Raw genomic sequence first — 27,447 nt, forward strand, 5'->3', positions numbered from 1 at the left:
CGGCCACCCATTTTCAACAAACAAACCTTTTTTACATTTTAAATAAAAAATATTTATAATTTCTATACAAATATCATTTTTATATTATTAGATTTTATTTGATTTGATTTAAAAAAATGAATGAAAAAGCTCGCATGTGCGAACGTTGTGCGCGCTTGAGCGCAACAATGCTGTCGCGTGCGCAAGCACACGTCGCGCCCACGGTAGCGACCCTTCACACGTGTAGGTTTCATCTTTTTTTTTAAAAAAAAAAAACGAACCGTAGGGTTGTTTTTGAGACATTTTGAGTGGACATTGGCCCTCCCTACACTTCAAAAATGAATCTTCATGCCTAATGGCCAATCATATCCATTTTCAAACCATTTCTTTTTCAAAATAATTCAAAATTCGTATAAAAATAGTGTCAAATTCAAAAAATTTGAATTTTGAGTCTTTGCTCCCAAAACTCTCTATAAATACTCATATTTTCCCTATCTTGAGCAATGAGTGAGCCCTTGGAGAGATTCTAGCAATTTTTACTTGAGGACTTAGGGCCCGTTTGACGGGCAGGAAATCTCCTGTTCACCAAGAAAAAAAATTCAAATTTTTAAAAATTTTTCCTCCTCATCAAACTAGGGAAGAAAAATGTAACCGTTGCCATCCTTTCCGGAAATATATTTCCGGAAATTTCTTTCCACCCAAAGGGGTGGAAAAAATTTTCCGGAAATAAAAAAATGACCGTTGGGCTTCTCCGTCACTCTTCACAGTAGCGCCTCAGCCTCCTCTTCTCCCATCCGCAGGACCGCAGCAGCTCTTCTACCATAGGAACGGCATCTCTCCGCGGCTTCGACCATTTGTAAAAGGAAGACGGTAATGAAGCCGGAGACGACAGCCTCAGCTTCTTGGTTTTCGGCGACCCATAGTCATGACAAAGGGTTTCAATGCCAAGGGTTAGAGAAAGAGAGAAAGCGACTAAGAGATAGACAAAGAGACAGAAATATAACTAGAAATCGCCGGCGTTTATTGCGACCATCGGCCGTTGGTTTTTCCGGTGATAAAGAAAAATAAAACCTAAAACAAATAGAAATAGATAAAAAACGCCTCATCTCGCTACCATTTCGTCAATCGCTGGTGGTTGTCGACAGCCATTTCTTCCGTCGCCATTCCCGAACTGTCAATCGCCTCCAGCCACAGTTGGTCGGTCTCCAGCCACAAATCGATGCCGGCAGGTGAAGAAAGAAAAGACGACGCTGAGAAATGAAACAGAAGAAAAAAATGTCGATCCCCTCTTACAAAAACGTCGTTCCCCTTTTACAAAATTTTTTTACTTCAGCCCCAGTTACTTTTCTTTATTTTCATTTTTATCCAGCATCCTTTACCAAAATTAGTTAGATGCACCATGTTTTTAGTAAAAATTCTAAACTAACTACTGTCATGCTGTTTGGAGGGCATGCATTCTTGAACAGTGAAAATGCATAGACACATTCACACAATAAGCGGAAAAAAATTTCCAATCCATCAAACTAAGAAATAAGTTTCAAGGAAATTTTTTTCTCATTCATCACACACACATCAAAATGAGAATCGAAAAAAATTTTCTCATTCCTTTTTTCCAAGAAATATATTTCTAAAAATATATTTCCAATTCCAGATTTCCAAGTCATCAAACGGCCCCTTAGAGTTTTCTTAACTCTCTTCCTCTATTTCCCTCTTCCTTTTTCATTCTCACTCTCTCTCCTTCTTCAACTTGGAGCAAGCTTCATCAAGCAACAACTCTTCAAGGGAGCACGAAGTTCTTGGAGGCTTCATCTTTAACATCTTAGACCTTAAGATCACTCAAAAGAGAGGGTTCATTTCCAATATCATTCACATTCGATGTATGTATTCTTCCTCTCATTTTCATCTTTTTTTTTTCCTCTTGCCACCTCCCTATGGCCGTGTAAGAAAGCTGAAATGATTTCCTATCTGGAATCAAAAACTACTCTTGAGTGCACCGGGAGCATGGGCAAGACGGAATAAATTTCATTTCTTCATTTATCTCCAAAAATATACTTGCTATATTATTTTTATTCATCATTCCTGCTTAAAATGATTCTCATGCATGATATTCTAATCTCTCCTTAATCAATGAGCAAATGCACGGTGAGAATTAGTATCTATGGTTGAGATTTCTTTTTTGTGATTTTGAAGTTGGGACTTGTCCAACCCAAGAAAAACCCTTACTAAAATGTACAAGTTAATATGCATTTTCATGTCATTCTCACATTTAGTTTCTTTTATAATCACCCGATTAAGAACCCTAACGAGTGTCACGTTATATTGCTTGTTTTTCTTCCATACCCAACGGTGGAAGAAATATATCTCTTGTGACAAACTAAATAAAAACATTCTATGTTTGTATAAATCATATTTTCCAAAACATTTTCAAAAGAAACCTTCTAATGCGGCCTTAGAGACATAGCTTAAACTCTTGCATGAGTCAAGCTCCCCTCCGGCCCACATCAAACTTGAAGTCGGTTGTTTTCATTTCTTGATTTTTATTCTCATGAAGACATATACGTATATACGTGTTATATACATATACGTCTACATAAATACATTTTTTTATCTTTCTCTCTTTATGATTGAACATATGTTCTTTTTTTTTAAACTCTCGCATACGTGTATATATATAACATATGTTCAATCATAAAGAGAGAAAAATAAAGAAATGTATTCATGTAGACGTATATGTATATAACACGTATATACATATATGTCTTCATGAGAATAAAAATCAAGAAATGAAAACAACCGACTTCAATTTTGATGTATATATATATATATGTGTGTGTGTGTGTATGTGTGTATCTTTCATTTTAAAATTTCTCTCTCTATTTCTAAAATGATCTTCTCTTCTCTACTTGAACTAAATATCATTCGTAAGCTTTCATATATGTATACGAATATGTATCTCTCTCTTTTAAAATATTTGATTTTATGATTTTCTAGATCTCTTTCTCTCTTTCTTTCTCTAGTTTCCCATAGAATTTACTTCTCCCTTTTGCCTAGACGAAAAAAGTTCTTGTACATCGTCCATATGTGCAAAAACTACAAGATATATCCAAAAATTATGCCTCCACCTTTCTGTTGATCTAAGTGATTGAACAGAGGTGTCCTGTAGCAGTGACAGTATGTTTGATTTCTTGTTCGGCGTTTGAATGGAACACCAGCACTATTGAATAAACCAAGCAAGTGCAATTCAAGAAACGCTGGTGTGTTGAATTAAACTTTTTTCTCAAGAGAAGGTATATCTTTCTTTGTTTCCTTTTCTCTTTTTGGTGAATGGCAGCGCACGTGATGTCTTATTTTTGGGGAGAGATACCCTCAAGAAACTTAAACTTTTTCTTTGTTTTTCTTTAGCCTTAGCCTTTGGTGGGAAGCAGGACACCTGTCAACTAAGTGTCGCATGCACATGCTCATCATTTGCAGTCCAATGAAGCTTTTACCGTTTATAGGAATTGAACTGGCAACCGGCCCCTTCCCTGTTCTGTCAATTCGCCCAACTACGACATGCCCCTTGAGGCATGAGAATTGGTGAAACAAACATTCTCTAAAAAGGCTAAGTGACGAATACCCAAATCTTGATATCTGTAGTAAAATATACAAGATCTTGTCATATTCTGCCAATTAAACATAATCTAAGATGCTAAGTAGCAAAATACCCAAATTTTTGGTTCTTTAGTGAAAAAAGCAAGATCCCGGGTCTTGTTTCCCAAATCTAGATCGTAAGAACTGTACTATAATAGGATTGGTTGCATTGGAAAAAAGGTTTTCTTTATGTTGGTGATTGTTGAGCACTCGAAAGGAATTTTTCAAGGCTTTCGACAAATTGATATTATTGAAAAATGAGTTCCAATAGCAACTGAATCGTGCACTTGGGAGTTCGTGCAAGATTTAGCCCCTCAAATCTCAAGAGTGCAAGTTGTTTTCATCAATTATAACAATATAATTTCACTTAGTGGTTCCTCTCATAAAATAAACGCCAGTTGGATGATTGGTATACGAGATTGACTACCCCTCAAAGAGTTGGTGCAGGATTTAGCCCCCCGCCCCTGCCATCCCGCTAATTTTTTTAAATTATGCGTAAAATAAAACAAAAATATATTCATCTTATATAAAAATTTTGCAAAATTATATTTCGGCCTCTACCAAAATTTTGAAACTATAATTTGACCTCCTTCATGAAGAATTCTCAGCTCTACTCTTGATGGGGCAGGTTCTTGGAACACTATAACAAGTTTTTCATAAATATATTTCATTTTTTGAGAAGATTCATGAGACAAAAATAATGTATTACAATTACCAAACAACCCCAAAAAAAGCTGGTTACTTCGCCACTTCCTTACCTTCTAATTTTTCATCTTCCCATGTATATTTTAGAAGATGAAAATATTATTTTATTATAACCGGGCCGTTAAGGATTATAATTTTTTTAATTTTAATAATATATATTTATTACTAACAAATATATTTTATATTAAAATTTATTTTATAATTTTCAAAAAATATTATTTTATTATAGCCGGGCCGAGCCTGGGTTTCAGATGTTGGGATGGGCTGGCATGGCCGGGCCCGATGCCCAATCTTGCATAGCATAATTGGTCGGGTTAACAGGTTAGTGAGAGCCCGACCAAGAGTTCGATTCCTATAAGCTCTATTTCTCTAGACTACAAACAGTGGCAATGTAATACTCTAGTTGTAGAGATGTTAATGGATCAGATTTGATTCAGACATTCCCCTAACTGTATATGCTTGTTCGGATATTCACATATTCGGATTCAAATATGAACAAAAAAAGTATATCCAAATCGGAATCCAATTTCATAATCCAAAGCTGATTTTTGTATTCATATCTGAATCTGAATTTTAAACCGAGTCTAGCTGATTTCAAAATACAAGATTATTGAATATGTGATATTTATTTAAAACTAAATCATGTTCGAATCTAAATCTGATCGGATATTTATATATATCCAAATCTAAATCTGAACAATCGGATGACATTTCTTAAGTCTGAATTTGATCCAACTTCTTAATCAGATATTAATTTTTTTTCACATCTGATTTTTTTAGAACGTTTCGATCGAATATCCAATACAAATCGGAAATATTGACATTGCCGTTGGGTTTTTGGAAGATTTTTGAATGTTGTGGAACTAATCTTTGCAATCGGTCTCTAAGTTACGCCCAGGTGGGCCTTAACTTCAGTATCCACTTTAGCTAATTCTCAAACTTTTCCATCACGTTTCTAATGTTTATGTAATTACATGAGATTCATGAATTGGTCAAATCTTCCTTGTTCTCTCTCTCTCATATATATATATAGTGATTCTAGTTATTTAGAGTCACCTAGCTATCTAACTAGTGTTATCGATTTGATGCAGATAAATGGTTGAGAGAAATACATGAAAAAAAAAAGTTGAAACTGATAATAGATGATGAAAATGCCTATCACGTTTTTTTCTTTATTTTTTTCTTAAAATGATGGGTCAAACAGTTCTAATTAGATGGCTGAGTGACTTTAATATTTAAATGACATCAAACCTGAATCCTTTGATATGCAATTACCCCCCAACCTAGAGTAGCTAGATGGGAAAGTAAAATCAATCCTTGTTCATACATAGGTTTCTCTGGTACGAAATGAAGTCACCCAAATCTTCCCTGCTCTCTCTCTCTCTTTCATCCTTCCTCTCCCCTTCTTCCTCCGACAACCACGGTGGCTGCCCCTGCCGATGATGGCAGGTTTGCCGAGGCTCTGTCAAGTGGTGCCACCCAGCAGAGTACCGATGGGTTCACCAGAAACCCTGCTAGGGCTCCACTTTTCCTCCACCCATATCGAGTTGAGAGTTTGGGGCAAGTGATCAAATTAGTTATTTTACCTATAAGGCCACGTTTGATGCACATGGATTTTAGCATCAGGGTAAAATTGCCGATTTTGTACGGCTTTTCGTGATGCAATCAATCGCAGTAAAAATCTCCTCGCCGAAACCCCTCCTTTACCGTGGATTTTTTTTTGCCCGTTCGGGCTTTGTCTGTTCTCACGCCGCACGCGATGGAGCAGCCGGCGATTCCACCCTGGCTTCTCCATTTTCATTTTCGCAGTGGACAGCCTGCGAACTCTCCCTCTCCGTGCAGGGGAACTCACTCTCCGGCGACCACTTGCTTTTCCGGCGACAAAAAGTTCTCCTGCAACGTGCGGCTGATCCAGGTGAGGCTCTATTTGTTATGCCCGCGTTAAGATGGGCTGTTTGGGAACCCTACCGCCTCTCTTCTTGCTCATTCGGGTGAATAGAGGAGGAGTTAAGAGAGAATGAGGAAGGGAGAGAATGAGAGCCAAAGAGAGCGAGAGAGAGAATGAAAGAGTGAGAAAGGGAGCACGAGAGACGAGGAAGGGGGACGGAAGAGAAGAGGGGGGATAGAGAGAGAGAGAGGAACGCGAGGAAGAAGAAGGGCACTAATAGTAATGGTAAAATCGTTTGAGATTTTCAATTTTTTATTTTAATCGTTAATTTTTCTTTTGGATTAATGGTTTGGGCAATTAGCTTGCCCATCTGAATAAAGGAATTCCAGTTTTAACAATTGATGGCATGAGTTTTGTGACGTAGAAAAATTAGTACGTTGGGTAAATTTTGGGGTTTTCCTTTCGATATGAAGAAAAATTGAGTGATGAGTGTGGGAGAGCCTTGTAACAGTATATGAATCACTCTTTTACTCTGCTGGCTTCGATTACTGCCTGCTCATGTATCTTTTCTGCAAAACTAAGGAAGCTTCGGTCAGCTTTCAAGGATGGGGGTTCTGTTACTGCTGGAAATGCTTCTGAGATCAGGTCTGCATTTACTTTTACTCTGCATAACTAGCTGATTGTGTTATATGATTTATTCCCAGTAGTTGTGACATAGTGTCCAGCTCAAAACATTTGTTGCACATGATGCTTTTAGTTTGAATAATTTTTTCTGATGTTATGGGGAAAAGAATCATCACGATTCTGTGTTTCTGTGAGTTTTTTTTTTGAGTTTTTTTTTTGCTAGCCAAGAAAAACGTAAACTTTATTCTTGTTCTGCTTAGCTTATGTTGGATCTCTCCAGCTTCCCAATCACATTTTCTTCTTATTGATGTCAAAATACCAAGTTACCTGCAGGCTATGTCACACGGATACGGCTGGGAAGGTCAAGTACCGGCGTCGACACGCCGACACGGGGATCCCGACACGGGGACACCGCAGGATACGTTTTGGATCGGGTCTGGGTCAGACCCGATCCAAACCAACCCGATTTTCTTTTAAACCGTCGTTTTCTCTTTACGCGACTTTACCCTCCGACAGTCGACTTTCCTTACCTCGACGACTTCCACGGCAGCACAGTTCGGCAATGGCGGGCGACGGCGACGGCGACATCTGGTGGCGTCCGGCGGCAGCCGGCGACAGACAGGTAAGTGTTTTATCTATTATTTTCGACATTAGAAGTTAGGGTTTCAACTTTCATTTAGGGATTTTTTAGATTGGGTATTTCTTACCGATTTTGGGATGTTTTGGTTTGAAGATTGGACGGTTAAGGATCCTATTCTTCACTGCTATGTGCGATATTTTCTTTTTTTTGTTTGATTTTGGGATTTGGGGATTTTGCCGATTTGGGGATTTTGCCTTCGTTGTTGTTGATGATGCTAGATATGTAGCCTTCGTTGTTGTTGATGATGCTAGATATGTAGCCTTCGTTGTTGTTGAAGATGCTAGATATGTAGCAGGTTCAGCTACATAATCGATCGCAGCTAGATATTATAGATGAACTCGGCTGTTGTTGGGAAATTAATGATTCTATTGGCTTCTAGCATGCAATCTAGATGGCATTAACATATAAAATGTTAATTTTAGAAGTTTAACATGATAGTATGCATATTTCCTCGGCTGTTTTATTTCAGACGTTTTATGTTCATTATATGTTTTGTAACTGCATGTTTATGTTCATTATATGTTTAATGTAGTATGGCGAGGAAAGGAAAAACAGTGTCTCAGTCTCAACCTACAAGTTGTGGTTCTGGAGGTTCTGGATCAGCTGCGTCTATTGCACAGCCACTTTGTTTGAGACTTTCTTGCTTATGTCTTAGTAGTTATCACTTTTGAGATTGGTGATGAACAATGTTTTGTTTGAGACTTTCTTTATTATCATTTTTAATTTTTTTGAATATAATATTCACCGTATCCGCGTATCCTAAAATTTGGAAAATGCCGTGTCCCCGTACCCGTACCCGTATCTATAGGATACCCGTACCCGTATCCGTGTGACATAGCCTGCAGGTAGGAGGATTTCTTTCCAGGCTTGTAGTGACAGCAACGATAACAACTTTCATAATGCAACGGTCAATTTTTTTGTCCATGAAAAAGTTTTCTTGCATACCAAACATTGAATATTTTACCCTTCAAAAAAATTCCAGGCCATCAAACATGGCCTGAAACAAGGAAAAGAAAAATTTACCATCTTTTCAGTTTACCGTGGAGAATTTTCCTTGAAAAAATTCCCCCTCAAAAGAATCCAGGCCATCAAACGTGTAACGGAAAATTTTTCCGAATATTCAAGGATCTAGAACTGCTGCTTTGGGTCTACGGTAGCATACAAATCCTAAACATCTTTAGTTTATTTTTAATGGTAGAAAGTCATGTTTTATGTCATGCTCTTGATAAAAAGGAATGAATCATGTTGCTTCTTGCATTGCCGCTCATTTTAACATACTAATACTGTCATTCTAAACTATTATTTAATTCAGGTGAATCACTAATGCCTTTCCCAAGAAAGTCTCATTGGTGGAATTGATGAGATACGTTTGATTTGCTTTTAGACGTTGAAAGAAAACGCTAACAATAGAGAATAGACAAAAGCAAGTGAAGAATATAAGAAGGATGGGCATTAATCATATAACCACACATTAAGTCTTTTGAGCCATATAGACTGGAGCAACATATGTATGACATCAAACCTCTTGGGAGGGTCATTAATCACAAAGTGCTTCTAACCTTCATGACATTTGCTTGCAACTTCAAGTATGAATGTTCAGGAATGTTAATCAGAATCTCTTTAAGTTTGGGTATTTTTGAACTGGAATTGAAACTGAAAACTGAGACCAATCTAGAACATCATGAAGCGGAACACGTAGCCATCGAAAATCGGCACCGGCACGCAACCAGCCAGTATGGATTCAATGACCCTGGGACTGGCGACTTCATACCCACTTAGGTAGAGACAGTACTTGGTGTTCATGTTGGACAACTGATTTGAATCATGCCTAGGCGTCACCATAATATTGAAATAATAGCTGAATCTGAATCTGCACGCATAGCCTTCCCAGGCCTGCTCTAGAAAAATGGATGGACAGCTCATACTTTTGATGTTAGGAAACCATAACACACATTGGAAAAAGTGATTTAAGAATGGATTCATTGAGATCGACATTAATTAATGAGTGGATCTTTGTAACCTGGTATGCTGGAGACTATGCTCATGCTGGTGAGTCTGTGAGGGCACAAATCTAGGATCTTGGATTGATGAGGATTGATGGAGAGATGAGGTCCAATGTTGTTCTCTTGATCCCACAACCTTGAGCAAATCTTGATTGAGCAAATCTTGATTAAACATTTATTGCCTCAAGAGTGCAATTAAATGGCATTATAAGGTAGTGCATAGTTGGTTGAGTTAAGGGCATGTATAAGGTAGGTTTTTAGTTTGATTCTTATTTGTGTCATAAGTGATGTGACACTGTATCTAAGTTGAAGGGTGCACTATCACCATCGGTAATGTTAAAGAAGTCTAGAACCCCAAAGGTAGGGGGAATTGAGGGACCTTTGGGTTTCTTTTTTGGTGGTGGATTGTTAACCTCCTTCTCACCTCCACTGAGTGCAATGACAAGAATGCACTTGTTAGTCATTAAAACTAAATTAAGTGCATGACTGAAGGATGATTTTGATAAAGACCTATTAATATTGTATAGTTTGTAGAATGTGGCATTGGAATTAGCACATGCAAACTTGCTGCTTCCAATCACTGTTTACAGCTAGTTGATGTGAGGAATAATGGCTGGTGCAAATGTGCTTTCCACAAAGGCTTCGAATAACGGGTTAAGAAGTAAAGAAAAACTGAAGGAATGTGGTGGAGATTCTGATGACTGCTCACATTCGGTGAAGATCCACAACGCCGGCCTTGGAGGCGACAAACCTTCTCATTCTTTGAACACTGAAAGGGAGGAAGTAGAGCAAGGCCTGCTCTGGATCACTGGTGATAAAAGGGCAGCCTCTGCTTGTCCATCTCTTGGATGAAATGGCCCTCAATCGAGTACACTCTCATGCTAGACCCGTCATGGAAAATGGGCGGCTCCCCTTCCCTGTAGATCCATATCTTCAGCCTCTTCTCCATCTCTATGTAGCTCCTGTTTACACCAGGCATGGCTGCTCAATAACTTGATCAGTAACAAGATTCAAATGCCATGTACAAATTATAAGCTTGTTGCTAAAAGACTCTTGAAGTGGTCAAGGCCTGATCAACTCCTAGGAAGCTTGATCACTAGTTCTTTTTACTTTTTGTAAAAGAAGTCAAATACAAAGTTGATTTACTGATGAAATGCATAAGAATTGTGGTATATGGCCCCCTTCGGCATGAGGCACTGGCGCTTCTGAGAAATGTAGTTTCTCGCCAGAACAGCCCTTCTAATGGTCGCCCTCGACCTGGCAAGACCCTCCTCCAATTTCTCCAACCTGCTCGTCTCAACACCTCTGCCTCTCTTCTTCCTCTGCAGCCAAAGAGGATAGTTACAGTCAGAAAAAACTGGTTGGCCATTTCAATTGATCAGTGAAAGAAGATAAAAAGAGTTTAATTAGCTGAGCTCGAATTCCTACTGTAATCACTAAAGCATTCGAGACGGTGCTGAGTGTGGCGTTGGGCGTTGCAGGGGCAGACTCGATGGGAGGCGCAGGCATCAGTGCTGGGGCAAAGTCAGTGGGAGGGACAGGCATGGGTGCTGGAGAAGAATCAGTGGGAGCAGGGGCAGACATGGTTACAAGGAAGAGATGAAAGAAGGAAGTCCGGAGGAACTTGTTCCGCTGCCATTGTAGGAATCGAAGTCGGCCACAGACAGCATGAGCACCAACAGGAAAAGAAAGGCTGACAAGGCTCCTCTCATATTGCAGCATGCGCTTCTGCTTCTCCTTCTTGGGGCTCCGTCAGAGCAACCAACAGCAGCCTGCTACCGCCGTTGGTCTGAAAAACTCTTCGCACCAACATGCGTGGGCGGTACGTTTCAAACCACTTCTTGTTTCTGCCCCCATTGAATAGATGCAATTAAATTAAATTCGTGTAAACTTGTTATGACGTTTAGGTGCTTAAAAATTGTCTATAATGTGAACATCTTCAGGCCCTACTTACTTAACACCATTTATATATAGCATGGAAAGTGAAAGTGGTTTAGTTTCAAAAGTAAGCACTATGCCTTGGAATATGTTAATACATGCAATGTTTATGTTCATAACTGCCAAGACAAAGCTTAGGGCTAAAAGTCTATCATCTTGAGATATATGATATTATATAATGCTTTTCCATATGGACTTTTCTTTCTTTTAAATGAGACTGTTCACTTTATAGAAGGAGATCATTAAAAAAAAAAAAAGTATTATTACAGCTTTCCAATTGACGTAACCCATTTTCTATTATGATTCAAGGGTAATGAAGGTGGATGCATATTTTGATAAGTGTGGACAACTTCATGCCCCTACCATAGACCTTATTGTAAATTGCATTGACAGAAAGTCATATCTCCACAATAAATGCTTGACTCGAATGCTTAGACCACGGAAAATTTATGGGGTCATTGCTTGGGAAAGAAGTATTGCTTACTGCACTTGGAGTCTAACTAACCATGTTCTTAAGTTCGTCACGTTACTTGAAACCATAGGCCAGTTTTGCAATTTCTAATCTAAATCTAATCTGGCTAGATTGGCTCAAGAAAACCCAAAACCCCCATTTAGACAAAAGAACAAGAAAAATTCTAATTCTGTATCTAAGTTTAATATTTTGTGCAGTTAATTAAATTTAACAATATCTTAATTTCATACATACGTCCTAATATGATTCCCACATATGTTAATGAGCCAGGGTTGGTAATGAAAGCTGTCATCCAATTAAGACCCAAAGTGGGTCATGGCTACCATGCCTGCAGTCACGCTTTGACTCTTACAAGATGTAAAGAAATCTGTCGCCGGTCTCAAAACAATTTTGTTCTTTAAGAGAAAGTGAAAAATTTATTGAAAAAATTCCCAAGGACCAACAAAGACACATCTGAATTTTAAACTGTCCGATTGCTTGAATTTTGAAAGAAATTCAAATGCAAGTGTCCTTTTGTTGTACCAAGAAAAGTTGAAAGGCTTTTTGGAAAGAAAAATCTTGTGCATCTAATTCATTTGCAGCAGTAATTCCTACATTTAGCTACTTGAAGAAGCAATGGTGTTAGATTGTGATGCTGGTTTTAGCTCCGATCCATTGTAGGCTATAAGGGGGAATGAAAGAACAGTTTGTGAATGTCCAAATATTCAACAAATGTGTTTCAAAAACTAAAGCAGATTCATGTAACACGAGTTTTAGTAATTCATGCGTTTATCCCAATTCAAAGTTATTGTTATATTATCCAAAGACGTTTAATTAGGTCCGGACCCACCCGTATCGAGATTCAAAATCCCCTTCCTGACTGGTTGGACCCACCCGGTTTGTACCGAGTCGAGTCCAAGGTTTTGAATTCTAGCGCAACGTCCAAGTCAATGTCAACGGTCGAGTCTCCCTCCTTTCTTCTTCCCTCCCCCGCGTAAACCTGGTCGAAGGTGTTTAGTGGTGATGGATGACCGCGTCTCTCTCTCTCTCTCTCTCTCCCCCCACTTTTATTTCTTCTTCTCTCCTCGATTTCCCACGCTTGACTTTCAAAACGTCTTCAACTTGCAGTCTTTCGAGAAAGGACACATTCAGGGAAGTAGAGTTTTAAATTTCCATTATTGGGGAGAAGAGATTCAGGGGCTTGAGGTTCAGGCATTTGGGAAGTTCGGGTTCGGAATTCTGAGGGTTAGAGAGAGAGAGAGGGATGGCGGACATGGTGTCTCAGAAATCATGGGAAGAGTTCCTGAGGAAGATGCTTCCTCCTGGTGCCATCTTGCCCGACTATGACCATCTGGACTACTCCATCGCCCTCGAATACGAAGGGCCACCTCTCGCCTGCGACCTCCCTCAGGTCGCGCCGGTCGACCTTCGTTTCGTCAGTGTCACGCTTCCGGCGTCCCCGACGGTTGATTCCTCCCTGCCCGTCCCTGTAGTGGAGCCACTCCCTCTCCGTGTTACTCGTTTTAATCGCTCCAACCGTGCCCATTGCCAACCTATAGACGCAAATCAGGCGACCCCTCCTCCAAGAAAACCGCGTGATCGTCGTTCCGACGACTCTACTCCTGCTGTGCCTTGTAATGTGCGTAAAGTTGGCAATGGCGTCATTGGTTCGAATGATAGAGATGCAAAGAATTCAGATGCGGTAACCCCACAATTGGCATCGGACGACCGCGACCATAAAGTGTCGAATCACCTTCCTACTTCGTCTGCTTCTAGTTATGGAGTTTCTTCCTCAGACTGCAAGTCGGCAGCTCCGGAAACAGGGGACTCCTGCAACGGAACCGTGTTATCCGAGAGAGTGAGTCACGACTTGGAGAGCTCGGATGATGTTTCTGCGATTGCTGCTTCTATTTCGTGTTCTGTCGGGCTGAAAAACATCTGTAAGTCGGGTTTAGAACCAGAGGATTCTGACAGAAGAACTGTCCTCTCGGAACCAGAGGAAAATTGTGCTGTTTCAAGTTTGAAAGGTATTGGATCATCTTCTTTGCCTGATTCTGGAACTGATTGTTCTAGTCATCACTCTCAGTCGATGGGAGTGGAAGCAAAAATTCCCCATGAAGCCTCTGTTTCTGAAACAAAAGATGATGAAAATAGTTCGGACCATGTTGGACCATCCAACTTGCGCGCTTCTATACCAGGTCACTCTGAGGAAGTAGAAATGGAGGCATCAGATAAGGCCATCTCCACCCGCAACTCTGATGACGAACATGAATCGGCTTTGGGGTCGAAGAGGCTTCACTCTGTTGTTTCATCCCCATCTTCAGTGGATGAGCGTACCTCATTGCCTTTGTGTCCCCCTGCTGCATCCACATCTTCCCCGAGCAATAGAATGAACCAGAGAGCCAACAGGAGGAGGCGAGTAATGCCTGTGACGTTCGACACAATGGACGACTCTGAAGTTGATGATTCAGAGTTTTCTCTGTCAAGAACCGTGGATTCGTCCTCCCACGAATTCACTGATGGTGGATCTCGTCATCGAGGTGTCTTATGTAAGCCAAGAAAGAAACACATCTGTTCCAGGTGCGGGAGAGGAGTTTTCTTCAAGGGAACGTTGTCCTGCTTGGCGTGTGGAGCTGGGTACTGTGGCAACTGTGTACTCAGGGCCATGGGTTCAATGCCTGAAGGAAGGAAGTGCATTACTTGCATTGGGCAACCAATTGATGAATCAAAAAGGTCGAGGCTTGGCAGACCTTCGAGATTGTTGCATCAGCTTTACTGTCCTTTGGAGATCAAGCAAATCATGAAGGCAGAGATTGAGTGCCCTTCCAATCAACTGCGTTCCGAGCAGATCATTGTCAACGACAGGCCACTTAGTCGAGAAGAATTGGCGGAGTTGCAGGGCTGCCCCATACCCCCAAGAAGGTTGAAGCCAGGGAGATACTGGTACGACAAGGACTCAGGGTTCTGGGGAAAGGTGAGTTTCTCTTTTCTTATGCTTGAAAAATGCATTTCCTTTTGTTTCTATTTTGACACTGAATTCCTGATTTGTTTGGGATGCATGTGATGTTGAATAACAGGAGGGTAGAAAGCCTGATATGATCATAAGTTCTAAGTTGACTATTGGAGGAAAACTCCAGGCAAAGGCGAGCAATGGGAACACTGAAGTTTACTTCAACGGCCGAGAAATTACAAAGGAAGAACGAAAAGTGCTACAAGTAAGATTATGGTTTCCGTTTCATGACTTATAAGCTGATCTTTGGAGAAAATTTTTATGAAGCTCTTATTTATCTGCTAAATGAATGTTAATTTAGATGTCACCAAGATTGATAGGCAAAATGAAGTGTAGAAATCATATATCGAAAATAGTTTCCATTTTTGTTACCGAACTAGCGCATTAGTGTTTGTCTGTGTGTGTTTACGTGAGCATGAGAGAGAGACAGAGAGAGAGAGAGATCAGCTCAAAAGAATCAGAACATATTTGAACATTAAACAATAAAAGGTAAAAAATAAAGAATAAAAATATGCATGGTCGTTAGACATTTGATGGATAAGATAAAAATTTAAGGGAAATTACGAGACATTTATCCCGCAGCTGACAGTTCTTTCTTTAGTCATTCAAATGCAACTGGGATTCACGGGCAAGATGAAATCACTTAGATGCGAGCAGGTGAAAACATATTTAGCCGTAGGATATGAATTTAGAGCCAATGTAAAATTCAATACATATTTGGACAAGAAAATTTTGGACACTTATTGAGCTGCAAACTCGTCGCTCAAGTGTTTAATATCCGTAGGATTTGATCTAACAAATACGTCAGAGATTTAAGTTACCACCTGTCAGTTAATGGTTTTGCTATAAATAACTACTGGTGTTGCTTCCTCTTGGTGTTTGTTATTTGAAAAATGCACTCTATAGTTTTTTTCATATCATCTCACGAATATGAGCATGAAAAATGTTCTGAGGAATGTGTTTGATAGGCTTATGTGATGGTCATTTTCTGCCTTCCTCATTTGCTTCATTTGCTATATGAAATACCCAAGTGGATTGTTTGATTCTTGTGTTATGCAATACAAAGTACAAACTTTCATGCACATGCAAATATTATTTTTATGTTATAAGAAATACTGCAATTTATTATGGTGGAAAATGTATTCCACTATATACTTCCTTGTATAATCCTCCACTCTTATATCATCATAAGTACTTGAATCCGTTAAGCATTTCTTGGTTCTACCTGTGCACAAAATATTATATATTGTTACAGATTTTCAATTTTGATATGCTAACTTAATAGATCTTATGCTTGACAACATCTCTAGATTTTTGCTTTCACTTGGATAGTAGATTTGCTGGATCTGTTTCCTTAAATATATTCTCTGTATGGTTCTCCAAACAAAATGGAAAATTTTAAGAATACATTAAATTCAGTGTCATGAGAATTTGAGAGATAATATTTTCTGAATACAGTGGGCCAAGATACAATGCCCTCCGGGAACCATCTTTTGGCTATCTGACGATGGCTCCATTGTAGAAGAAGGTCAGAAAAATCTTAGAGGCAAAATCTGGGAGAAGGTAAACATTGGAATGAAGCTTTCTTGTCGTCTTCCATCAGAAAACATCATTTTCTCGGAGTCCTTTTTAGAACTTTGGCTCATTTTAAGAAGTAAAATTGATTTTCATTATGTAGGCACAGACTCGTCTTTTGTGTTCGCTTTTATCGCTGCCAGTGCCCCATGTTAAAACAGCTAAGGATGCATCTATTTTTCCTAGACCTGTGCCAAAGTATTTAGAGGAAAGGAAAACTCAAAGACTTCTCTTACTTGGACCTCAAGGCTCAGGAACTACCACCATTTTTAAACAGGTACGGGCATACTGTTGGTTGGTGCATCAGTGTTTCTAATGATTGAGTTGGTTTCTGATAATTATCTTTCAATCAAATATTTTTCTGGTGTAAATTGGACAGAGGAGTTTTGGTTCCAAAGAGGGGAAAGAATGATTTTTTCCTTTTCTTGTTCTTGTTACAGGTCCATATATAAAAAATGCAGTGTCTTATCTATTTCTTTCCAATCGAAAGGAAAGCTGAAATTCAATCATTTTTTTATGCATGTCTGTTTTCAAATGTAGTATACCTATACATAGTCACATTTAATATTTTCCAGCATACAAGAAGTACTCAGTCACATTTAATATTTCCCCAGCTTACCAGAAGTACTCAATATGAAAGTGTATTTACCTCGTCCTAATCCCCACTAAGTTGGCCTCCACATGAAGACTACATCGTAATCTACAAGAGAACATCTGTACGATACTGTGCACTTGAGCATGATAAGGATGACCCGTTAATTAATTCTTTTGACCTTGACATGGAAGTTACATTGTTTTATATAAGATAATATCTGCTTGATGCTATGGTTATGAGCATGATAAAAAATGATCCTCTAGTTAACTTTTTCATCTTGTTAGTAATATAGCTCTGGTGAACATTGTCGCTGCTGTCATTTCTTTGCTCCTCACATATGGATTACATTTGTCACATCAACTCAACAGGCAAAGTATTTGTTTGATACATTCTCTCAAGAAGCGTTAGTGGATATGAAGTTCCTAATTCAAAGTGACATCTACAAGTACCTGGGTGTTTTGTTTGAGGCAAGAGAGCGTTTTGAGGAGGAATTCTTCTTCGAGAATCAAACAGCTTCACAGGATCATTTAGGTAGATATCCTCTGCATTTCTGTACATTCGATTATCTGTGCATTCATACTCCATAGGCATATTTATATGTTTTTCACATGAGCACCTGACAAGTGACAACAGTATCACAATTTTTTGTACAATATTCTTTTGTGCATTCTTAATCATAATGACATGCATAAACCCATCCGCGACCACCCTATTTGATGGACAATTATATTCAGGGGGAGATGAAGCAATAAAGATTTCTTCCTTATATTCATTAAACACCAGACTCAAGCACTTTTCTGACTGGCTTCTGGATACCATTTCTACGGGAAATTTTGATGCATTTTTTCCTGCTGCAAGTCGTGAACATGCCTCAAGTTTGGTTGATGCCTGGAATGATCCTGCAATTCAGGAGACATACAAGCGGAAGGATGAAGTGCATGCTCTTCCTGATGTTGCTAATTACTTTCTAGACAAGGTAAGGGTTCATGCTTTGCATGTGATTGTTTAGCCACTCTTTAGTCCTCATGCTCCAAAAACATGGTGTAACTTTACTTCTCTTTAGCAATTTTGGTTCTTGTTTTGAACTTTTTAATGATGAAAGAAAGAATCATGGAACAGACAACTAATATTTTTAATCTGACCCAGTCTATCAAGTATCTTCTTTGATGACCATTCTCTAGACGTGCTTATCTACCATCCTTTCTTTTTTTCAGATGAAAATTCCAAATAATTTAGCTCTGCTTCTTTGTAATATGAAACTGTCATTTCTTTTCTTCTGGGTTGTAGATTCTTATCCCTCCATTTGTCTATCATTTTTCAGGCAATGGAAATATCAAGAAATGACTATGAACCTTCAGAGATGGATATCTTGTATGCTGATGGATTGTCTCTTGGTGATGGTCTTGCATCTATGGATTTCTTATTAGAAGATAAAAGCCAAATTTCAGTGTCACTTGATGGGAACCATGAATCATCCTCACCACTGACAAAGTAAGTCTCTTTACTTTTGACTTTGGAGACGTGAGCAAATCAAAGGACCAAGGCTTTAACTTATGTCCTACAATTCACAGGTACCAACTAATTAGACTGAATTCCAATGCGTTGGGTGAAGGATGCAAATGGCTAGAAATGTTTGAAGATATGCGTGCGGTGATATTCTGTGTTTCACTGAGTGACTATGACCAAGTGGTAGCTGCAGGGAACTCGTCTCCTCCACAGAACAAGATGTTGCTAAGCAAGGAGTTGTTTGAATGCATGGTTCGGCATTCTTCTTTTGAAGACACTCCGTTTGTGCTCGTCCTCAATAAGTTTGATGTCTTTGAGGGAAAAATCAATACTGTCCCACTCACAGTATGTGAATGGTTTAAGGACTTTAGACCCGTGAGATCAAGTTATGCTAAAGTTGCAAATCAAGCATATTTCTACGTAGCCAAGCAGTTCAAGAGCCTGTATAGTGAACACAGTAACCGCAAGCTGTTTGTGTGGCAAGGCAATGCCAGGCAAAGGAGCAACATTGATGAAGCTTTCAAATTCATCAAGGAGGTACTCAGATGGCATGACGAAAAGGATAACAGTCACTACATTGCAGAAGACTCTCAGTACAGCACAGAGGCAACTTCGATGCCATGTGTGACACAAGAGTGAATGTGCTCTATTATAGAGCGTATGGCAAGTGCTTCAGCCTCGATGCTGAGGTGGGAGGCACACCCAAGGGGTTTTACTACTACTCCCTAATGGGTTTTAGCTTGCCTCTTTCAACTGGTTCCGGGAAGGAAAAAAGAAAAAAAAAAGGCCTCAACCAGCGCAAACAAGTGCTGGTTATTTGAAGATCTTTGGCAGAAAATCCTGGCTTGCATTTTAGCTCATTTTAAGTGGCCAGGGCGGCCATGAGTATAAACACATGGTTGATGTTGTGATATGTGGTTATTGCAAGTTTCTGCATTATGGTCACTGTGATTTAGGCAATTGAAATGAGATTGAGGTTTTGCTCTGCTTGTCTAACGGGTGCAAGCCTCCTTTCTCTTCTTCTTCTCTGGAGTCTGGATCTTATCCTTTTATCTGTTATCTACATGGGCTTTGGAAACCTAGCTAGATGGGACAGCTTAAGCAATTCTTGCCAAAGGACGTAAGAGTTTAATATCCTTGTAACACTTCTTGCTGCTTATTCAAGAAATGTGGGTGTCACTCCCTTGCACAAATTGATACGCACGATGTTGTCAATGTCGGTTTTGAACCAGTACTGCTTATTGGTCCAACATCAATCAATCTGGCTTGCACGGGTGGCGCGGCTCCTCTTCTCTCTGGAAACTTCAAGAAAATTCAAACTTGATCGTGTTCCTGGTTATATCAATACAAGTTGAGCACCTTTGTCTAGAAACTACAAAAATTCGTTCTTAGCGAAGTCTTGCTTGCCCATTAAAATAAATTAATTCAAGAGCCGGTTTCTAGTTTTTGGACTTTGAAACGATCACGTTCATATTTTCAACATTTTACCACATACGTTATTGCAACCTTACAACCGCCATTGCAGTTGAAGTTGGGGATGCTGTTGACTCTCTCTCTTTCTCACATAGGCTTCTTGGAAGATCATTGTGATCCTTGCCTTCAAATGGTAAAGCGTACAATCACAAGTGCGGTCACGGTGACATGAGAATGATGCAAGGAGAGAGAGATTCCACACCAAAAGACGATGAGCTGTTGCTCGTCGTTTTCATTTTAAAGCACCAGACTCCGTGCGCCACTCGTCTTACACTCTTGCAGGCTTGCAGCTATAAAAATGGATACATGGACCCCCCCATTAACACTCGTTCATCTTTGGACCGCAAGAATAAACTTAATCACGGTTTAGTATTTTTTAAGTTAAATTTTTAAGTCAATAAGCTCATAGTTACTTATCTGAAACGAAAGTTATAACTTGTTTCAGATAGAAACAAAAAATTAAAGCAAAGATTTTGTTTGATTGAATTATCAAAGGCCGTAGTGGCTTGTCCTGAGTGAAATATGATAGTGGATCAAGTGGTATTAGACCACATGAGTTGCACACAAGCATTCCGGACATGAGATATTTCAACTTTTTTTTTTGGCAATGTATTAATAATCTCAACCATCCAACTGTTCTTCTCATAAATACGACAGTCCGTCACCGCCAATCCTCAGAAAGCTCCCGTAAATCGGTCAGTGCTCACCATTCTCACTGCAGGCGTCGTTCAGATTTACTACCATCGCCCCGTTTCTCTCTCTCTCTCTCTCTCTCTCTCTCTCTCTCTCTCTCTCTCTCTCTGATGGCCATGGCTGCGAAAGAGAAAACGAGCTTGGGTGTTAGTGTTACGCCAGTTTTGTTGGTGGTGCACCTACTGGGTTTAATAGCCGCCGTGCTCATGCTTGTGTGGAACCTGCACTACAGGGGAGGTCTTTCTTTTAGCGCTCAGGATAAACAGAGGATCTTTAACGTAACATGATCTGAGTTTTCCTTCCCCGTTTCTCTAGTCCTTACGGAATAATAAGGTTTGCTGCTACAACGTATGCCCACTGATTTTTCGGTTCTTCTGTTCCTTTGATGTACAGATTCATCCAGTTTCGATGTTTATCGGGGTTGTCTTTATTGCTGGGGAGGCCAATGTTATGTATAAAATGTTGCCTGCTCCAAAGAAAACGAAGAAGCTGGTTCACTTGCTGCTGCATCTTGCTGCTCTTTCGTTGGGCATTCTGGGAATCTACGCTGTTTTCAAGTTTCACAATGAGATTGGTGTTGCTCATGTATATTCACTCCATTCATGGATGGGTATAACCACCTTTTGCCTCTTCGGTTTACAGGTACTTCCATATAACGACTCTAGAAAGAGAGAGAGAGAGAGAAACTTCCTCGCTCAGTAACAGAGAGAAAGAGATTTCAACGTTTCTACAACTAGGAGGAAGCTCATAAACAGAAACGAAATAGAGAGAGAAGACATCCGAAAGTCTGGGGACAACCGAGGACTTTACAGCCATAGGTAGCCGATTGGTTGGCTATGGGCTGTGGATCTTTCTGGTAGCCGGCACAGATGGTCTTTTGTGTCTTTCCGCTTATCCATAAAGACCATTTGTGTTGAAACTTATTACAGGGTAAGGGGAAATCCCCCATCCAACTTACCCTTGGTATTGTCCCACATGGGTATTAATCTGAAGACAGGAAGTCGTGTTAACTTTTCCATTTTTTTTTTGTTTCGACTGGATAAAGTGAGAAAATTAGTCAACCTAACTTTTCACATTTTTCACCTATCATGAACCATGCGTTTGTTGTCTTTGGGCAGTGGCTCTTGGGTTTTTTATCATTCTGGTATCCCGGATTATCAACTCCCCGGAGGGAACAAGCAGTGCCTTGGCATGCACTTATGGGTATTACAATCTTCCTTTTGACAATTTGCACAGCAGAGACTGGGTTGGCTGAGAAGTTCATATTTCAACGCCTGGTTCGTGAAAGTGAAGCATACTTAGTGAATTTCCTCGGACTCATGGTACTTCTCTTTGGTGCTGCGGTAGCATTCTGTGTTACTCATTAGGTGATAAGGAAAAACTTCTCTTAGAAAATTACTCTCCAAGGACTTTGCTCTTGTTCCTTGATATGTAAATTACAGTTGTTGGTGTTTGACACCATTGACCTATTTGCTTCTCCCAAAACGTCTCCCTCGACTTTGTTGTTCAGTTTACTTTACTGCACTTAGTCGTTGGAGTAGCCAATTGTACTTTGGCTCATGCACACGGCAATCAATATATACTGCACAAGGTCTGAGGTTAAGACGATTATGAGTCCGCAAGACCAAAGAAATACATTCATGAGCATAGACATGTTCAGTCACCACAATAACTAACAGAGTAATACATTATTATGTGTACGGAGCTTAATTAAGAGGCTGCATACGCCTATTCCTTGGCCGAAAATTGTACGTCCGAGAGACAGAATCAGTAACCGAGTTCTCTCCTTTTTCCTCTGGAAGATGATAATCAGGATCTTGATGGATGTCTTCCTCTTCCAGTATCTCTCGTTTCATCAACGAAACAAGCGCTGTATCATCCCCAGTGCATAATGATGTCATGTCATCTTCTGCAAGAAGAAAAACTGAACGTTAACTTCCAACTTAAAGAAAGGGCCATGTAAATACCTGATGATTTGTTCCCACCATAAGCTCCTTCTATGGCATTCAGTTTCTCTATTACTGTCAACAGCATCCTGTGATTAAGAATTTCATAATCCCTGCAAAGTCACCGCATGGCATGTTCAGATATACTGAACTACGTAATAGAAAATGATAGATACATCATAGTACCTAATTCTCACCTGAAACTGAAAACAGAGTACACAATCTGAATCAAGGCAGCAGATAGAAAGGATAACCGGATTAAGAAGATTTTAGATGAAACCCAAGATTGCTGATCAAGATCATTAGCTCCAATCCGAACTAGCAAGATTTCTACAGCGAATACAATGCACAGACCTGCAATTTTGTCATGTTATGGATGACACAACAAGTAAATTCGTTTGAGTCGTTGATAACCATTTTTTGGTTTTCAGAAGATTTCAGGTTCAACTTAGACACTTATGCTGAACAAATTCACCGGATGTCATGACCATAGAAAATCTCACCAAGGTAAAGCCGTGCTCTAGCACCAAATGTTTGTTTTGCACTGGTCATCATATAGATAACAAAGACCATGCCTAAGTAGAAGAAAAAAGTTTTTATGGCGCGAGATTCCAATAGAATGGCATTATGCAACGAAAATAACTTCTCTAGAGAAGTAAACATGATTGCCTGCTTCTTTTCGAATGCCTCCTGAAAATAGAAATACGTGTATCCGTGAGTAAAACAAGTTTAACTTGGTTTTTTCAAGAGAAAGTTCATTCACTGTACAAGAATGAATTGAAGACTAACCTGTGCAGCCAACATGGACACTGAATTTTCAACAAGGCGATCATGAGTCTCGTGAAGCTGCTCCTGCCGTCGAAGCAGCTCCTCCTGTTGTTTCTCCCCAAAGTCTGCCAACTTCTGCAAATTGGACCTGCAAGTGAAAAAGAATGTGCCAATCTCAGGCACTTTTTTTTCAACTTAATGACAATTGCAAGTTCCAATTTTGTGCAGACTTTAGAATAAGAGAAAATACCTGCTTTCCTCCAGTACTTGTGACAGAAACTGGGTAATAGAATTGAGCCCTTGAAGGGCTTGAGACTGACCATCCAGGAGCTGCCTCTGTTTATCCAATGATACCGATGCAACATTTTCAATATCATCTGCTTTGTCTTGAAGGCTCTTCATCTGCAAGGACATGCTATCGCCAACCTGATATATTTCCCTTTGAATTTCCAGTGTTCCGCTCTGCAGCTTTGCAATCCCCTGATCCAAACTCTCATAAGACTCACTAAGGAATGCTACGCTGGAACTAAGCCCTTCTTTCATTTTTTCTTGAGCTTCTAGTACCGCTGACTGTGAAGCAGCTATCTCTTTGGACTGCTCAAAGACGGCTTTTGATTTGTCCAACACCTTGCCTATGTGGTCCTCAACAACTCTAGATGTACGAACCAGCTCTTCTGTCTGCATATCAATTGATGTTAATGAATCATGAATCCTGTCAGAATCTTTTAGTAATAAATCGGACTTTTCCTCTATAGCCTCCAGTTTCTCCTCTGCATAGCTGGCTGACCTTTGCAACTCGTTCACCAACCTCTCCGTTTTCCGCTTGAATGCTTCAGACCTAAAGACATCACAAAGAGAATTCTTCACCGACACTGAGAAAAGAATAAAAGAAATTCAAAACAAAATGAAAGTTGAGCAAAATTTTCAAAACAATGAAAGTTGAGCAATACTCAACTGCAGCTGATGGCAAATAGCGTTTGTTTCAAGGAAAAATTGAAGATAGATGTTATGCTGAAATTCATCCAAGTTTTTCAGGCACTTAGCCATGGGAATGGCAGAATCGCAAGCAGAGAAACCAGGTCTACCGGAATCCTTCTGAAAACAATCACTCAAATGCCATGCTAGCCTAGACTGCTTCTCTTGGTTTCCAATTATTTCACCACAACTTGAGAACAGCTTCTGGTAGGCTTCCTGCCAACATGAGTTTGAAGAAACTAATCTTGATTTAGCTTTCTCTACCAACTCAACTCCCTTGGGATTGTTCATATTATCCATCGAAAACTCGGCATTCATAATGTTTGACACCATAGGCATCTCTTCAGAATTTGAGGATGTAGAAGAAGAAAACCAACTCCATGAATGGCAGTTGCAGCAACAAGAGAAAAAAACCAATAACGTTACGATTGGATGAAGGCTACCCATTAGCTGTTTTGGGTTCCTCTGCAACTTCAATCACTTGATCGCCCTTCACTAGTTCACATGGAAGTTGGCACGCTTTTTACAGAGTTCCGGGAGTCCAAGCCTGAAAGATGCAAACAAGAGGAAAAACATGATAGAATAAGAAAGAAACCGAGGTGGTAACGATGAACTTAACAAAATAAGAAAGAAACCAAACCAGCGTGCTCGCTAATCCCGAAGTGATATGCGTCATTAAGAAATTTAAGATATCCGAAAAAAAAGAAACTGCGAAAAAAGAATTACGGGTCTCACACAAGTATTTCCAGCTACCTTAAAACAAAAGGTTAATTTCCTGTTAAAAATTCCTCATTACTAGAAAGTTAGGAGCAAGTTTTCCGCTCTTAAATTCTTAATCATTGAGCCCAAAAAAATCTCTCTCTGGTTTTCTTTCCTTTTCAAAAGTGACGGCGGCATCTGTTGTTACGTAGCTTGCACAAGGGGTAAAGCAACGGGAAGGAAGACACAGACAATTTAGGGCTTTAAAAGTATAGAATTTCCATTTGAATAAGTATAAACTTCCATACGAAGTGATAAATTTACTATGGTTGGAGAAAAATCGATCCGTTACCAAGTGACTAGACATTAGACAAGAAGGGGAACCGCCGATGTGAACTACCGAGAAGGCAAGTGTTTAACTTGCTAGCGAACATGGCGGTCTTTTAACAGACCGTAAAGTACGTAGACATTGCAGGACCCGCATGGAGGAAGCAATGACGGGATGTGAATTTGAGGAAGCATGCAGACCTCAATCTTCGTTTTCTCTTCCTTCTGGCTATCTGACTCTTCACCCGCGCCTTCATTATTTTAAAGAACATCGCCTTCTAGGAACAAGGAAGTCGAAAAGGCGCGGGCGAGGTGGCAACAACTCCTCGAGGCTTGCGAACTCGAGCGGGGGAATGGTTTCTTGCTCAAGGCAGTTTTCATGGCGTTGCTTGGCTTGGGGTGGTGGCGGAGGGGACGCTTCGCTAATCGCGCGTTCTCCCTCTCTATCCTCGATTTGCGTGTTTTTTTTTTCTCATTGGTGGCAATCCCGTTTTTGTCCATACATTTTTCATTTCATCATGCTCTCAGTATTGACACACTCTCGTTTAACTTTGGGAGGATTTAGTTAATCCCCGTTTTATTGTCATTGAAAGTTCTTATATTTTACTTGAGCTTTCCAAATCGCTTTCTGAGGTTAAACTCATTAGCAAATATTGGTTTTCGATTGGAATGATATTATTAAAAGAACGTGAGAGTTGTATAAAAATTTTGAAATAATATGAACCTTTTCGTTGAGTGTATAACTTGATAAGTTGCTGATAGTTAAAGCAAAAAAAGATACTATTTTAATTAACTTCTGGTGACTTCTTCAGCCTTTTCCCTCGCTTATGTAACATTTTGCCACCTACTTTCCAGATTTTTGTCCTCTCCCTCTCTCACTTTTATGCACCCAAACACGGTAAAGCAGAGGCCCTGGCCCTGGACAAGGACAGAGGATGCTCCGTGAATAAAATCACCTCAAGTTTAGTGCCCAAACAGAGAGGGAAATGTACTAATCTGGAAAAGCCGGCAAATGGTCTTTAACGAATATTGTTTTCATAGACATGTTTTCCAACCACCTAAACATGGAACATTCAACCTTCTTCACTGAGGTGTATACATGGCTGATGGGATTGAGCGTAGGGCTGCCCTTTAATTCTTTTGTTCTTTAGATTGCATATATATATATATATATAGTAGAGTTGAAAGGTATACTATGAATCACCCAAGTTCCAAAGCAGCCCTGGTATCTCAAGAAGATCAGGAATGGGAGTACGTACTGCAGTCCACCTCTCTCTCATAATTTGTCTCCATTAAGGTGATGTGAGAATATAAAGAGCCCAATTCAGCGGCCTACTAGAGGAAATCTTCAAATGCAGGTCCACTTTACCCACACAAAGGATCTCATTTTGCACTCCATTGGATGACCTCTTTTGAAAAGTTTTTCTTTGTTTTCTGAGCTACTCCTCACTGATTGTGTCCTTACATAAGAGGGCGTGTTGCTTATTTTTATTGATGCTTTTCTAGCGCATCAGTTAAAACCATAGTGGTTTAAAACCACAAAAAACGCGTTTTTTTCAAAAAAAAAAAAAAAGTGAAAAAACTGCGATGAATTAACTAGTGGTTTAAAACTTTTAAAAAAACACGTTTTTTAGAAAAAACGTTAAAAAGAAAACAAACACGTTTTTTTGTGTTTTTTCACTTTTTTCATTTTTTTCAGTTTTTTAATGTCAAACAGTTTTTTTTTTTCATTTTCTATTTTTCATTTGTTGCAAATTTGCTTATTTGTTGATGTTTGTGTTATTAGTTTTTCATTTATTTTATTTTTCTTTATTTTTAGTTTTTAAAAATTTACCGTATTTTTTTTATTTTTTTCAAGCTCGCTGTATTATACCCGAAAAAAAACTTCACCGGTTAAAATTTCCCTTGCCAATCAGTACATTCATAGCTGAAGAGCAAAAGAAATATTGTGACCAAAAGGTTTATATAAGATGCAACTTCTTGCCCTTCAAACTAACAGCACATAAAAGCTATAGTGGTGTT

At 39.5% G+C, this 27,447-nt stretch overlaps 5 protein-coding genes across 8 annotated transcripts; 3 read left to right on the forward strand and 2 right to left on the reverse strand.

The window, feature by feature from the left end:
* Nucleotides 1-5,666: 5,666 nt before the first annotated feature.
* On the forward strand, nucleotides 5,667-8,215 carry LOC116261838 (uncharacterized). 3 transcript variants are annotated; one of them, XM_031640731.2, is made up of 4 exons: nucleotides 5,667-6,229; nucleotides 6,785-6,847; nucleotides 7,150-7,448; nucleotides 7,999-8,215. In XM_031640731.2, exons 1-4 carry the CDS (start codon nucleotides 5,974-5,976, stop codon nucleotides 8,119-8,121), a joined length of 741 nt encoding a protein of 246 aa, XP_031496591.1. In that variant the 5' UTR covers nucleotides 5,667-5,973; the 3' UTR covers nucleotides 8,122-8,215. The 3 variants fall into 3 exon arrangements, with proteins under 3 accessions (XP_031496591.1, XP_031496590.1, XP_031496592.1); XM_031640730.2 differs by having other exon boundaries at nucleotides 7,160-7,448; XM_031640732.2 differs by having other exon boundaries at nucleotides 6,789-6,847; nucleotides 7,160-7,448.
* A 1,771-nt stretch (nucleotides 8,216-9,986) lies between these two features.
* Nucleotides 9,987-11,323, reverse strand: LOC116261839 (probable glycosyltransferase At5g20260). The gene is made up of 3 exons (XM_031640733.2): nucleotides 10,898-11,323; nucleotides 10,616-10,791; nucleotides 9,987-10,431 (listed from the first exon to the last, which is right to left on the reverse strand). Exons 1-3 carry the CDS (start codon nucleotides 11,189-11,191, stop codon nucleotides 10,275-10,277), a joined length of 627 nt encoding a protein of 208 aa, XP_031496593.1. The 5' UTR covers nucleotides 11,192-11,323; the 3' UTR covers nucleotides 9,987-10,274.
* A 1,664-nt stretch (nucleotides 11,324-12,987) lies between these two features.
* On the forward strand, nucleotides 12,988-19,791 carry LOC116262593 (extra-large guanine nucleotide-binding protein 3-like). The gene is made up of 8 exons (XM_031642081.2): nucleotides 12,988-14,832; nucleotides 14,936-15,073; nucleotides 16,327-16,431; nucleotides 16,547-16,720; nucleotides 17,407-17,569; nucleotides 17,773-18,014; nucleotides 18,360-18,529; nucleotides 18,610-19,791. The coding sequence occupies exons 1-8, from the start codon at nucleotides 13,123-13,125 to the stop codon at nucleotides 19,181-19,183; spliced, it is 3,276 nt and encodes a 1,091-aa protein (XP_031497941.1). The 5' UTR covers nucleotides 12,988-13,122; the 3' UTR covers nucleotides 19,184-19,791.
* Nucleotides 19,792-20,666: 875 nt separating this feature from the next.
* LOC126410424 (probable ascorbate-specific transmembrane electron transporter 2) lies at nucleotides 20,667-22,313 on the forward strand. Its single transcript, XM_050079860.1, has 3 exons — nucleotides 20,667-20,988; nucleotides 21,104-21,352; nucleotides 21,829-22,313. Exons 1-3 carry the CDS (start codon nucleotides 20,821-20,823, stop codon nucleotides 22,075-22,077), a joined length of 666 nt encoding a protein of 221 aa, XP_049935817.1. The 5' UTR covers nucleotides 20,667-20,820; the 3' UTR covers nucleotides 22,078-22,313.
* Nucleotides 22,314-22,414: 101 nt separating this feature from the next.
* On the reverse strand, nucleotides 22,415-25,799 carry LOC116262594 (protein GAMETE EXPRESSED 1). 2 transcript variants are annotated; one of them, XM_050079859.1, is made up of 8 exons: nucleotides 25,627-25,799; nucleotides 24,380-24,946; nucleotides 23,675-24,262; nucleotides 23,446-23,572; nucleotides 23,160-23,346; nucleotides 22,854-23,010; nucleotides 22,696-22,769; nucleotides 22,415-22,619 (listed from the first exon to the last, which is right to left on the reverse strand). In XM_050079859.1, the coding sequence occupies exons 2-8, from the start codon at nucleotides 24,844-24,846 to the stop codon at nucleotides 22,417-22,419; spliced, it is 1,803 nt and encodes a 600-aa protein (XP_049935816.1). In that variant the 5' UTR covers nucleotides 24,847-24,946; nucleotides 25,627-25,799; the 3' UTR covers nucleotides 22,415-22,416. The 2 variants fall into 2 exon arrangements, with proteins under 2 accessions (XP_049935816.1, XP_031497943.1); XM_031642083.2 differs by lacking the exon at nucleotides 25,627-25,799 and adding an exon at nucleotides 25,153-25,227.
* Nucleotides 25,800-27,447: the final 1,648 nt, after the last annotated feature.

This window comes from Nymphaea colorata, chromosome 10 (assembly GCF_008831285.2).
Source record: "Nymphaea colorata isolate Beijing-Zhang1983 chromosome 10, ASM883128v2, whole genome shotgun sequence".
Taxonomy (NCBI): Eukaryota; Viridiplantae; Streptophyta; class Magnoliopsida; order Nymphaeales; family Nymphaeaceae; genus Nymphaea; species Nymphaea colorata.